Here is a 14618-nt window from a genome sequence, read left to right on the forward strand (position 1 = left end):
GGTCTGATCGTCCAGCCCATCCCCCGGCAGGGACGTCCACTCCTCAGTCTCAGCCGCAAGGTCCCCTAGCCCATTGCCTGCTTAGGCTTCATCTAGATTCAGTCCCTTTCTACATTTCTCCCTCAGGTGATGCAGAGCCCTCCCTTGGATTTCACCTGCACCGCAGCAGGAACCAAGATCAGCTCCAGACAATGAAATTCCTAAACTGCAGCCACCCTTCTGCCCAAAGACTCCGTTGGGTCATTGTACAGTGTGCCCCCTGTGAGTCCCAAGTGTGAATGGGGTGCAACCCTCCTTTCCCTGGTGTTCCTCTTCATTTCTTGTCACACCTCCCTTGTCTGAGCTCTCTCAACTCTGCCTGCCACTGCCTCTGTGGGCCGTTCCCCCGCAGTGACTGGGACGCTCTTTTCTTTGGCTTGTCTTTCATTTGACCCAAGACTTCCCATACAATATCCAGGTGTACAATGTGTACCTTGTCGAGTACATCTAGGAGACACTGTTGTCACATAAGCCCCACGCCCCTGAACTATATTAAAAAAAAGAGGGATAAAGAACACAAGAGTCAAATATGCCAAAGGTGCCTGAGATGTTGGCTAAGATGAGCACTGAAGAGTGTCTGTGGGATCAGGAAGTATGGATATTAATGATGGCCATGACGAGGCCAGTTACAGGGGAGTGACTGGGACAAAAGCTCCACGGAAGGGGGCTGAGGAGAGAATATCTCAGCAGAATTTGAAGCAGTTTTGCTTTGAAGGGCAACCGGTAATGTGCCAGTAGCTGCAGAATAGGGTGGTGGAAGACGGTGGGTTTCCCTCTGTGCTGTGGAATGCTCCGATGTAGAGGGAGCAAGTGCTGGTTCAGGAGAGAGGAATGATAACTGCAGGTGCAAAGTCCCTGAGAAGGTTCAAGGCATGGGATCCTGGGCAGAGGTGAGGGGCTGGGTGCAGTCAGGAGCAGGCGTGGAGCGGGGCAGCAGAATGCCAGGGCAGAAGCATGCAGATCGGGACTGGGAAACTTGAGAAATCCCACGGGGTTGCTTCCGTATTCTCCACGAATTATTAGTGGGTGGGGCTGGTGGTCATTAGCATGGAAGAAGGTTACTAGTGTGTACTGTAGGAGTGTAGCTAGGTGATCATGAAACTGAACAGCGGTCTACTCCCGCCATGGATTCAAGATAAAACACTTCTGTAAAGTTTTCTCCTCGATGCTCAGGTGCTCAGACACAGGCAGGGAGTGGGCAGGCAGGAGGGTGCAAGGAGCCCAACAGGTGTGTTTGTCGGGGAGAGGTGTGTTTGCGGGGGAAAGCTTCCAGCCCTGGCTCAGCCGATCCAGGAGGGGCCTGGTGCATGCTGGGAAAGGACGCATGGCCGGTGAGCTGGAGGTCTCCAGGAGGTTGTGGTATCAGTGCACTGGCAGTAGTGCGAAGGAGCTGGAGGACAGGACGTCATGTTGAGGGTGATGCCAGGGAGGAAGGCTGGAAACAGGACAGCATGAGGGGCGCGGTCTTTCTTGATGCCCGGGGCGGGACGGTGGGCAGAAGGATGCTCGGGTAGGGAGGAAGGGAACATCGCTAAGGACGGAAAGTCTCCCGGGGTGACCGGGTGAGCCTCGTGGGCACTGAGGAGGGATCAGAAGAGTGAGGCCTGAGAGAACAGCGAGTGTACCACGGGAGGAACGCGTTCACAGGCCGGGGGTGGGAGGGAGGAGAATGGACAGGGGACTTGTAACGTCCCCGCACGTGGGGGGCTTCGGCAGTGGGCGACAGGACCCGGACGTCACGACCGGTCAGGTTCTTCAGTGGAGCGTTCCAAACAAGTTCCCAGACAAAACCCCCAGCCGACCAGGGCCAAGAGACTGGCACGGGCCTCACTGGGTGGCTGCGCGCATGCCCAGAGCCAGCCAATCGGAGTGCAGCCCCGCCCACCAAGCTCCGGATCTTCCCGGACACCCTAACTTCCTGCCCGTGTTGCTATGGTTCCGCGGACTGCTCGCTGTCCAGGGATGGTTTGGCCGGACCCCGTCGAGAGATTCTCTTCCTTTCTCTGGTCCTTACGGGCATCCCCCTTAACTTTCGCGTCCACGCTGTCCAGTCCTTTGCGGGAAAACCCAGCAGAAACGATGAATTTTCTTCCGGGCTTGCGGCCTTTTGGTTTCTGTAGCCTGCAGGTGGCAGTGTTGCTCCACAGTGTCGCCGGGCCGGTTTTTTCCTCTGCCCTCGCGCTTTAATAAAATAACAGGAAGCTTTTGGCCACAAGAAACAGCTGGTTTGGTTTTATTTTGTTTTCCTCCGCTTGTGCCGGTTGGCTGATTCAGACTGCGTCTGAGCCCTTCAGAGAACCCGTTGTGAGAACTTTTGCCTGACCCACTGACACTTAAAAATCCAACAACATAATATAAGCTGACATAGTGAATGTAGTGGAAGGAGTGGTTACCCTTGTCTTGCTTCCCATCGTTGAGGAATTCCTGTATGTTTAAAGAGAACTTTATTATGACAGTGAGTTTTGACTTCAAAATCATTACGTGAAGTGGAAGTGAAAGTGGCTCAGACGTGTCTGATTCTTTAAGACCCCTTGGACTGTAGCCTGCCAGGCTCCTCTGCCCATGGGATTCTCCAGGCAAGAATAATGGAGTGGGTTGCCATTTCCTTCTCCAGAGGATCTTCCCAACCCAGCGATTGAATCTGGCTATCCTGCACTGCAGGCTGACTCCTTACCATCTGAGCCACCTACAATAATAACATGATGGGGACAAGTGCCAAGCTAAGATCCTGCTGGGTAGTTGATGCTGGACACCACCCAAGAAGCAGATGCTATTACTGCCCTCATATGCCTTTGGGACCTTGGGCACACAGAGGAAGAGTCAGCTCTCCGGGTTCTCAGGGTTCCTCAGAGAGTGTCCCTATGTTCAGGTCTCAAGGCTGTCACATTGTAGCTTGCACACTGGTTTGCAGGATACATTCCCCTCCCCAGTGGAAGAGTGAAAGAAAATGCTCACTGGGATCCAGGGTAAGACAGCCTGCAATGCTGCCAAAGACTGACTGCAGGAGGAGAAGGGGATGACAGAGGACAAGATGGTTGGATGGCATCACTGACTCAATGGGCAGGAGTCTGAGCAAGCTCTGGGAGATGGTGAAGGACAGGGAAACCTCCTGACGTGCTGCATGCAGTCCATGGGGTCGCAAAGAGTCGGACACGGCCAACGGACTGAAAACCAACAATAACGTATTTATTACAATGAGATACTAAATGAAAGGGGGCGGGGAGGGAAATTACATAGAAAACGACTCATCCACTCTATCAAGATTATGACATGATAACACATTTATAATGCAAAGCACCTGGAAGTAATCAGCTGTTAAGGAGTACAAGTTGCTCAGCTCACTGCAAGGTGGGTACGGAAGGGACTTTAATCCAGAGTCGACTGACAGAGAAGAGGTCAGGGTAGTGACCCAAAATAACCATCTTGTTGGGGCCAGGTTGGACAGGACCCGAACATCACGAATCAGGTCCCGCAGTGGAGAGTTCTAAGCAGTTTCGGGGAGAAATCTCCCAGCGGACGCAGGCTGGGAAACTGGCACTGACCTCAATGCTCCCCAGGGCAGGCCCAGAACCAGCCCTCAGCAACTCTGGATCTTCCTGGACGTCCTGACTTCTTGCCCGCCTCGCTGTGGTTCTGTGGGCGGGTCGAGCGGAACTCGCGCGGTCCAGGGGCGGTTGGCCCGGGCCCCTTCGAGATGTTCCCTTTCTTTCTTTGGTCCTCAAGGGCATTCCCCATAAGTCCTCTGCCCGAAAACCCAGCGGGAAGGATCGATTTTCTTCCGGGCTTGCTGGCATTTTGGTTTCTGTGGTCTGCAGGGGGCAGTGTTGCTCCGCGGAGCCGCTTGCCCGTTTCTCCCCCGCCCGTCCGGGTTGAAATAAAGGTCTCAAAGCCTTTTGTGGTAATCAGCGGAGGATTTTCTTTCTGTGCTTGCGCCGGTTGGCTGGCTGGAAGTGCTGAGGAAAATGCTGAGACATATATTAAGCAAACTGAAAAATGAACAACAGAGAGAAAATATTAAGCAGGTCAAGGGAAAAGTAGCAAATAACATAGGAGGGAATCCTCATAAGATTATGAGCTGATTTCTCAGCAGAAACTCTGCAGGCCAGAAAGGAGTGGCATGATAGATTTAAAGTGGTGAAAGGGAAAAATCTAGAACCAAACATACTCTACCAAGCAAGGCTCTTTCAGATTCAACAGAGTAATCAAAAGACAGGCAAAGGCTCATGAAATTAGAATACTTCCTAACACCACAGGGGGGGAAAAAAACTCAAAATCAATTAAAGACCAAATGTAAGGCCAGATACTATAAAATTCTTAGAGGAACACACAGGAAAATATAGGAAAGGCTCAGAGAATTCAGTTTGGTGTGGTACTGTGTAAAAGAGTTAGACTCGACTAACCGACTGAACTGAACTTGCTGTGTAAAATACATGAAAAGAGGATATTGCTAATTTTTTTGTTAGAGTGTTCTGCCCATTTGTTCCCCTAAGAGTTTTATAGTATCTGGCCTTATATTTGGTCTTTAATTGATTTTGAGTCCCACCCCCCCCAGCCCCCACCGTGGTGTTAGGAAGTATTCTAATTTCACTCTTAGGGGAACAAATGGGCAGAACACTCTAACAAAAAAATTTAGCAATATCCTCTTTCCATTAATTGAAATAAAATAAAAATAAAGAAATGGGACCTAATTATACTTACAGTATTTACACAAGTTACTGTCTAATTTTCACAGCACCACTTATTGAAGATGCTGTCTTTTCTCCATTGTACATTCTTACCTCCTTGGGTATAGATGAGGTGCCCCACAGGTGCATGGGTCTATTTCTGGGCTTCCTATTGTGTTCCATTGGTCTTTCTTTTTGTTCTTGCCTAGAGATGTTACATGAGTCTTTGTTGTAAAGCTGGTGTGGTACTGTTGAATTCTCTGAGCCTTTGCCTGTCTTTTGATTACTCTGTTGAATCTGAAACAAGAGCCTTGCTTGGTAGAATGTTTTTGGTTGTAGGTTTTCCCTTTCACCACTTTAAATATATCATGCCACTCCCTTCTGGCCTGCAGAGTTTCTGCTGAGAAATCAGCTGATAATCTTATGGGGTTTCCCTCTTATGTTATTAGCTACTTTTCCCTTGACCTGCTTAATATTTTCTCTTTGTTGTTAATTTTTCAGTTTCTTAATATGTGTCTCAGCATTTTCCTCAGCACTTGGAACCAGCCAACCGGCGCAAGCACAGGAAAAATATCCGTCGCTGATTACCGCAAAAAGCTTTGAAATATTTTTTCAACCCGGACGGGTACAGGAGGAACGGGCAAGCGGCTCCGCGGAGCAACACTGCCCCCTGCAGACCACAGAAACCAAAATGCCAGCAAGCCCGGAAGAAAATCGATCCTTCCTGCTCGGTTTCCAGCGGAGGACTTAATGGGGGATGCCCTTGAGGACCAGACAAAGAAAGGGAACATCTCGAAGGGGCCCGGGCCAACCACCCCTGGACCGCGCGAGTTCCGCTCGACCCACCCACAGAACCACAGCGAGGCGGGCAAGAAGTCAGGACGTCCAGGAAGATCCGGAGTTGCTGAGGGCTGGTTCTGGGCCTGCCCTGGGGAGCACTGAGGTCAGTGCCAGTTTCGCAGCCTGCCTCTGCTGGGAGATTTCTCCCCGAAACTGCTTAGAACTCTCCACTGCGGGACCTGATTCGTGATGTTCGGGTCCTGTCCAACCTGGCCCCCACAAGATGGTTATTTTGGGTCACTACCCTGCCCTCTTCTCTATCGACTCTGGATTAAAGTCCCTTCCTGATTCACCTCGCAGTGAGCTGAGCAACTTGTACTCCTTAACAGCTGATTACTTCCAGGTGCTTTGCATTATAAATGTGTTATGTCATAATCTTGATGGCGTGGATGAGTCGTTTTCTATATAGTTTCCCTCCCCGCCCCCTTTCATTTAGTATCTCATTGTAATAAATACGTTATTGTTGGTTTTCAGTCCGTTGGTCGTGTCCGACTCTTTGCGACCCCATGGACTGCATGCAGCACGTCAGGAGGTTTCCCTGTCCTTCACCATCTCCCAGAGCTTGCTCAGACTCATGTCCATTGAGTCAGTGATGCCATCCAACCATCTTGTCCTCCGTCATCCCCTTCTCCTGTAGTCAGTCTTCCGCAGCATTGCAGGCTGTCTTACCCTCGATCCCAGTGAGCATTTTCTTTCACTCTTCCACTGGGGAGGAGAATGTATCCTGCAAACCAGTGTGCAAGCTACAATCTGACAGCCTTGAGACCTGAACATAGGGACATCTCTGAGGAACCCTGAGAACCCGGAGAGCTGACTCTTCCTCTGTGTGCCACAGGTCCCAAAGGCATATGAGGGCAGTAATAGCATCTGCTTCTTGGGTGGTGTCCAGCATCAACTACCCAGCAGGATCTTAGCTTGGCACTTGTCCCCATCATGTTATTATTGTAGGTGGCTCAGATGGTAAGGAGTCAGCCTGCAGTGCAGGATAGCCAGATTCAATCGCTGGGTTAGGAAGATCCTCTGGAGAAGGAAATGGCAACCCACTCCATTATTCTTGCCTGGAGAATCCCATGGGCAGAGGAGCCTGGCAGGCTACAGTCCAAGGGGTCTTAAAGAATCAGACACGTCTGAGCCACTTTCACTTCCACTTCACGTAATGATTTTGAAGTCAAAACTCACTGTCACAATAAAGTTCTCTTTAAACATACAGGAATTCCTCAACGATGGGAAGCAAGACAAGGGTAACCACTTCCTCCACTACATTCACTATGTCAGCTTATATTATGTTGTTGGATTTTTAAGTGTCAGTGCGTCCGGCGAAAGTTCTCACAACGGGCTCTCTGAAGGGCTCAGATGCAGTTTGAATCAGCCAACCGGCACTAGCGGAGGAAAAGAAAACAAAACCAAACCAGCTGCTTCTTGAGGCAAAAGGCTCCCTGTCATTTTATTAAAGCGCCATAGCGGAGGAAAAACCGGCCCGGCGACACTGTGGAGCAACACTGCCACCTGCAGGCTACAGAAACCAAAAGGCCGCAAGCCCGGAAGAAAATTCATCGTTTCTGCTGGGTTTCCGCGCAGAGGACTGGACAGCGTGGATACGAAAGTTAAGTAGAAAGCCCGTAAGGGCCAGAGAAAGGAAGGGAATCTCTCGACAGGGTCCGGCCAAACCACCCCTGGACAGCGAGCGGTCCGCGGAACCATAGCAACACGGGCAGGAAGTCAGCGAGTCCAGGAAGATCCGGAGCTTGGTGGGCGGGGCTGCACTCCGATTGGCTAGCTCTGGGCCTGCGCGCAGCCACCCAGTGAGGCCCGTGCCAGTCTCTTGGCCCTGGTCGGCTGGGAGTTTTGTCCGGGACCTTCTTTGGAACTCTAGAGACAAACTAGATGTGTGTGCTCACTGGGGATTCCGTCCTGATGTGCACAGCGACTGTCTCTGGAGGGAGCATCTAGCACATGTGGAGGAGGCCGGACCCAGAACGTGGAAGGAGCAGGGGCACTCCTCGTTGTTACAAAAGCAATGGCATATCTTTTCCCACATGTCTCACTTGGACATCTGCAGTACCTTCCTAAACTGCTTTACTGAGGTACAGTTACACACCACAAATCACACCCATCACTTCCAGGGCAGTAACTTTTAGTAACTTCACACAGTGGTGCAGCCACCACCACAGTGCAGTTGTGGAACACTGCCAGCACCACTAAAAGGTTCCATGTACCCATCAGCAGTCGATCCCGAACAGTATCTGCAGGTCCAGGCATCCTCTCATCTAATTTCTGTCTCTGTTGATTTGCCCTTTGTGGGCATTCACATCAACGGACTCCTGCAGGAAGTGGCCTTTTGTGTCTGGGTTCTTTCACTTAGCACAGTTCTTCAGAGGCTGACCCATGTGGCAGCAGAAAGCAGAAGTTCACCACTTTTCATCCATCTGTGCTGTTTCACTGCATGGCTACAGAATAAATACTCTGTTTACCACTCTCCAGCTGACAGACTTTTAGGCTGCTCCACTACTTGGAGATTACAGACAGTGCTGCTGTGAAAGACATCGAAGGACAAATATTTGTGTGGACATGGGTTTCATTTCTCATTTCTCCATGATTTCATTTCTTCTTTTGCATGGTGCACAGGCTAGACCCTTCAGTCAGTGTGGAATAGAGGTGGTTGAAGCAGACCTCCTATCTTGGTCTGGATCTCAAGAGGCAAGCATTCACTCAGACTCTACTAGATGTGATGTGACGAGAGCTGGATGTTTCTCAGGGATGTTCTTCAGCACGGCAATGACGATCCCTTCTATCCTGAGATGGTTGACTGTGTTTATTGATTTAGTTATTTACTTATTTGTCATGAATGGGTCTTGAACTGTGTCAAATGCTTTTTATTTGTCTGTCAAGATGGCAGGTGGTTTCCGTCCTTCATTATATCAATACGCTGTTTCCCATAACTGAAGTTGAGTGTTGGTCCAATACTGCAATCCTGGGAAAGATCTTACACAGATCAGATCATTCGCTCAGTCGTGTCCGACTCTTTGCAACCCCATGAATCGCAGCACGCCAGGCCTCCCTGTCCACCACCAACTCCTGGAGTTCACCCAGACTCATGTCCATCGAGTCAGTGATGCCATCCAGCCATCTCATCCTCTGTCGTCCCCCTCTCCTCTTGCCCCCAATCCCTCCCAGCATCAGAGTCTATTCCAATGAGTCAACTCTTCGCATGAGGTGGCCAAAGTACTGGAGTTTCAGCTTTAGCATCATTCCTTCCAAAGAAATCCCAGGGCTGATCTCCTTCAGAATGGACAAAGTAGGGAAAACCACTAGAACATTCAGGTATGACCTAAATCAAATCCCTTATGATTATACAGTGGAAGTGAGAAATAGATTTAAGGGCCTAGATCTGATAGATAGAGTGCCTGATGAAATATGGAATGAGGTTCATGACATTGTACAGGGGACAGGGATCAAGACCATCCCCATGGAAAAGAAATGCAAAAAAGCAAAATGGCTGTCTGGGGAGGCCTTACAAATAGCTGTGAAAAGAAGAGAAGTGAAAAGCAAAGGAGAAAAGGAAAGATATAAACATCTGAATGCAGAGTTCCAAAGAATAGCAAGAAGACAGAAGACAGCATTCTTCAGCGATCAATGCAAAGAAATTGAGGAAAACAACAGAATGGGAAAAACTAGGGATCTCTTCAAGAAAATCAGAGATATCAAAGGAACATTTCATGCAAAGATGGGCTCGATAAAGGACACAAATGGTATGGACCTAAGAAAAGCAGAAGATATTAAGAAGAGATGGCAAGAATACACAGAAGAATTGTACAAAAAAGATCTTCATGACCCAGATAATCACTATGGTGTCATCATTGACCTAGAGCCAGACATCCTGGAATGTGAAGTCAAGTGGGCCTTAGAAAGCATCACTACGAACAAAGCTAGTGGAGGCGATAGAATTCCAGTTGAGCTATTCCAAATCCTGAAAGATGATGCTGTGAAAGTGCTGCACTCAATATGACACAAAATTTGGAAAACTCAACAGTGGCCACAGGACTGGAAAAGGTCAGTTTTCATTCCAATCCCAAAGAAAGATCTCGCAGAGCCCTTGGCAAAATGTTTCTCGATTTGGTTTGCTGATACTGTATTGAGGGTGTATGCATCACTATTCATGATAGATATGGATCTGTAGCTTTCTGGTGATGTCAAGTCTGGCTTTGGTAATTGGGTAATACTGTGCTTATACGATGAATTAGGAAATGTTTCCTCCTCCCTCCTGTCTATTCAGGAAGAATCTGTGAAGGATGGGTGCTATTTCTTCTTTAAACCTTTGATAGAATTCACTGATGAAACCAGGAGGCCCAGGACTTCCCTCTGTGGGAAGGTCTTTAAATGAATGGTTCAATATCATTGCTTGCTACAGGTACATTCAGATTTGTTATTTGGCCACTGCCTTTAAGCCAACTCCCATCCAGTATTCTCTGGCCTGTTGGTTCCTATGGCTTGGTCTCTGGTCTAGGATTTGATGTGCTGGTCATCTCTGTACATCACAGGATTCTGGCTCCTAGTCTGTAACTGGGGAGAGTATGCTGTCTCAGAAGTGACCCCCAGATCACCAACACCCAATACGCAGGTTGGGGATACAGACTTTGAGGTGGGGAGGGGGTTCCACTGCTGATATCCTCATTTACAGCCACCCATCCATCCTCCGGGCGCCCTCATGCAGGCTGTGGGTAATTCTGCAGTTGGGACTGGCACAGCAAGGACCCAGAGTACCCTGTCCCCTCCCCGGCCACGTCCACTTCATCTACCCTGATCCTCGTCATTCCTCTCATCTCCTAGCAACGCAGCCTCACAGGGGATCAGTGACACACTCGCCACCACATCTAAGGGTGTCAGATCTCCTCTCTGCTCAATGAGTCAACTCTCGAGGGCAGGGACTGGCCATGCATGTCCTCCTCACCTCCCCGTCTCAACAGCCAGCCTGGCACGGCATGGAGGGGATGTAACATATACAGTGAAAACCTTCATGATTGGCTAAATGAGGGACTGGGGATGCCAGGATTGACCTGGGTTGGCTGCTGGAGTGAGCCCATCGCATCCCACCCTGGGGAACTTGTGCCAGGCGGGGATGACCATCCCTGCCCCAGTGCACTGTGGCTAGCATCAGTGACGTACCTTATCCAGACTTGGTGTGCCACCAGCTGTGGATGGACACTGGAGTCACCGGGTCTTCTTACTTCACCCCAGCCTTTACAGAGGGTACAGTTGGGGATGCTCTGTCAGAAATAAACCTGCGCTCATATGGCCTATTATTCTATGACAAAGGAGCCAAGAACATCCATCACGGAAAATGCTGTCTCTTCAATAAATGGTTATGGAAAACTGGACCCCTTTCTTACACAACATTCAAAAATAAACCACAACAACAGAAGATTAAAGATGAAATTGTTAGACCTTAAACCATAAAGCTCCTAGAAGAAGACGTAGGCAGTATGCTCTTTGACATAGGTCTTAGAATTAGTTTTTTTGACATGTCTCCTCAGGCAAGAGCAACAAAAGCAAAAATAAACAAATGGGAGTTCATCAAACTAAAAAGCTTTTACACATCAAGGGAAACCGTCAACAAAAGAAAAAGGCAACCTGCTGAGTGGGAGAAGATATGAGCAAGTGATACACATCCCAAAAGTGGTACATATCCAAAACAGCTAAAGGACTCATAGAATGTATTGGGAAAAACACCCAAAACCCGATTTTAAAATGGGGTAAAGCACTGAATGGACATTTCTGCAAAGAAGAGATACAGATGGCTAATAGACATATGAAAAGATGCTCAACATCTTCTCCTCAGGGATTAGAAAATCAAGACCACAGTTGAAGTACTTCCTCATACCTGTCAAGTAAGAAATGTTGGGGAGGATGTAGAGAAAAGGAAACCCTCCTCAGGTGTTGGTGGAAACGTATATCGGTGCAGCCACTATGGAGACAATGAGGGTTTCCTCAAAAACTGAAAACAAGAACTACCATATGATCCAGCAGTTCCACTTCTCGGTATTTTTCTCAAGAATAGAAGAAACACTAGTCACAAAAGATATACGTGCTCCTCTGTTCACTGCAGCGTTATTTACAGCCAAGGGGAGCCAAGATATGGAAGGAACCTAAGTGCCCATCTTAGGTTCCTGATAGATGATAGATGATAGATGAGTCAAAAAGGAAGAAATGGTACACACACACACACACACACACACACACAGTGGAATATTACTCAGCAATAAAAAAAAAAACAACAATGAAATCTTGTCATTGTCGACAACGTGGATGGACCTAGAGGGTATTATGCCAAGTAAAACTAGGCACACAGAGAAAGACAAATACCACACAGTTTTATTTACGTGTGGAACCTCAGAAATAAAATAAGAGAACACGGGAAACAAGACAGAAATAGATTCAGAGACATAGAGAACAAACATGGTTACCAGAGGAGGAGGGAGTAGGGAGATGTGTAAAACAGGGAAGGCATTAGGAGATACAAACTTCCAGTTACAAAATAAGTCATGGGAATGGAATGTACATACAGGAAATATAGTCAATAATCTTGTAAGAAATCTCTGTGGTGACACATAGTAACCAAACTTATCGTAGCAATTCATTTCATAATGTTTAAAAATATGGAATCACTCTGTTGTGCACTTGAAAGAAATATAATATCATACATCAACTTTGGGCCTCCCCAGTGGTGCAGCGGTAAAGCATCCTCCTGCAATGCTGGAGCTGCAGGAGGCGTGGGCTGGACTCCTGGGTCGGGAAGATGACCTGGACGAAGGCATGGCAACCCACTCCAGTACTCTTGCCTGGAGAATCCCAAGGACAGAGGACCCTGGTGGGCTACCATCATGTGGTCGCAAAGAGTTGGACATGACTGATGTGACTTAGCATGCATGCACGCATGGCAACTTTACTGAAGAAATAAAGACTGGGAGCTCTGAATGGAGGATGCTGAAGTTTGTGGGTCACTTTTCCTCTGGCGGCCTATGTGACTCTGAGCAATCCCCCTAACTTCTCTGTCCTCTGGTTTCTCACCTCATCAATTAGGATTGAAATCTTCCAAAATGATGGGTCTTTGAAGGAGGAGTAGCTAAGGTGACAGAAAGAAATATATTGAATGTGGTCTGATACCTGGTAAAGGATGAACAACCTTGAAATGCCATGTTAGCCCTGCTAAACGTGCTCACACGGACTAAATTCATGCCTCTGAGTTTCAAGAAGAAAAGCTCCCTTGGGAGACAAGTCCTGCAAGATGGGCTGAGCTCTGAAGCTCTCTGATGAGATCACAAGTTCATACTCCAGTAAATATACCTGTTCTCAAGCACCCCTTTCTGCAGAAGACTCATGGATTTCTGCAGAAATACAGCTCTGGGGACTAGCTGAGAGCACAGACTGACACACAGCAGAATTCATTTTCACTTCTGAAGAATCTCACAGGCACTTGCTGGCTAAACAACACTGGGCTCTGAGTGTGGGGAGGAAAAGTACATTTCATCACTCATGTCTCCTATAATGAAAAGGGAAGCTAGTTGTTATTAGGGGAAAGATGTTTGTGAAGCACAGATCTGAGAAAGGTCTTCTATTCAGAATACATAAGGAATTTTAAAATTGCAAAGGACAAAATGTAGCGAAAGAGAACAGATCCTTGTGCCAGGGATTGGGGTGTGGGAGGGGAAACTAGAAACGGGCAGCACCTGGGCGTTTTTAGGGTGATGGATGTGGCCTGTGTCCTGGTCGTGGTGGTGATCACTGGAATCTCTCCGTGTGTCAGAGCTCAGAGAGCTGCACACCCAAGGACAAGCAGGCCAGGAGTTCCCTGCTGGTCCAGTGCTTCAGAATATGCCTGCCATATAAAATTAATACACAGAAATCCCTTGCATTCCTATATACTAATAAGGAAAAATCAGAAAGAGTAATTAAGGAAACAATCACATACACCACTGCAATGAAAAGAATAAAATACTTAGGAATAAATTTACATAAAGAAACAAAAGACCTGTATACAGAAAGCTATAAAAAAAAAAAAAACCTGACGAAAGAAATCAACAATGACACAAATGGATGGAGAAATGTACCACGTTCTTGGATTGGAAAAATCAGTATAGTGAAAATGACTCTACTACCCAAAGCAATCTGTAGATTTATCACAATCCCGATCAAACTACCAAAGGTATTTTTTACAGAACTAGAACAAATAATTTCACAGTTTGTATGGAAACACTAAAGAGTCCGAATACCCAAAGCAATCTTGAGAAAGAAGAATGGAACTGAAGGAATCAACCTTCCTGACTTCAGACTATACTACAAAGCTACAGTCTTCAAGACAGTATGGTACTGGCACAAAGACAGAAATACAGATCAATGGAACAAAATAGAGAACCCAGAGATAAATCCACACACCTATGCACACGTTATCTTTGACAAAGGAGGCACAAATATACAATGGCATAAACAAAGTCTCTTCAACACGTGATGCTGGGGAAAATGCTCAACTACGGGTAAAAGAAAGAAACTGGAAGACTTTCTAACACCATACACAAAAATAAACTCAAAATGGATTAAAGACCTAAATGTAAGACCAAAATCTATAAAACTCTTAAGAGAAAACCGTAGGCAGAACACTCTCTGACATAAATCACAGCAAGATCCTCTATGACCCATCTCCCAGAGTAATGGAAATAAAAACACAAATAAACAAAAGGGACCAAATTTAACTTAAATGCTTTTGCACAATGAAGGAAACTATAAGCAAGGTGAAAAGACAGCCCTCAGAACGGGAGGAAATAATAGCAAATGAAACAACTGTCAAAGAATGAATCTCCAAAATATACAAGCAGCTCATGCGGCTCAATACCAGAAAAACGAACAACCCCATAAAAAGTGGACAAGAGACCTGAACAGACATTTCTCCAAAGACATACAGATGGCTACCAAACACATGAAGCGATGTTCAACATCACTCATTATTAGAAAACTGCAAATCAAAACCACAATGAGTTATCATCTCACACAGGTCAGAACAGGCATCATCAAAAAGTCTACAAA

The 14618-nt window shown here is 47.3% G+C and overlaps 1 protein-coding gene and 1 long non-coding RNA gene across 2 annotated transcripts; both read right to left on the reverse strand.

Moving 5' to 3' along the window:
- Positions 1-1841: 1841 nt before the first annotated feature.
- Positions 1842-3967, reverse strand: LOC147340340 (uncharacterized). Its single transcript, XM_086388700.1, has 2 exons — positions 3582-3967; positions 1842-2463 (listed from the first exon to the last, which is right to left on the reverse strand). The coding sequence occupies exons 1-2, from the start codon at positions 3831-3833 to the stop codon at positions 2065-2067; spliced, it is 651 nt and encodes a 216-aa protein (XP_086244826.1). The 5' UTR covers positions 3834-3967; the 3' UTR covers positions 1842-2064.
- Positions 3968-6959: 2992 nt separating this feature from the next.
- On the reverse strand, positions 6960-14212 carry LOC147340341 (uncharacterized). Its single transcript, XR_015159344.1, has 2 exons — positions 10707-14212; positions 6960-10103 (listed from the first exon to the last, which is right to left on the reverse strand). It is a non-coding gene; the product is annotated as an uncharacterized LOC147340341 (long non-coding RNA).
- Between the last annotated feature and the right edge of the window lie 406 nt (positions 14213-14618).

Source organism: Bos grunniens, chromosome X, assembly GCF_055505025.1.
Source record: "Bos grunniens cultivar Pamir isolate PY7600 chromosome X, Bosgru_T2T1.0, whole genome shotgun sequence".
In the NCBI taxonomy this organism is placed as follows: domain Eukaryota; kingdom Metazoa; phylum Chordata; class Mammalia; order Artiodactyla; family Bovidae; genus Bos; species Bos grunniens.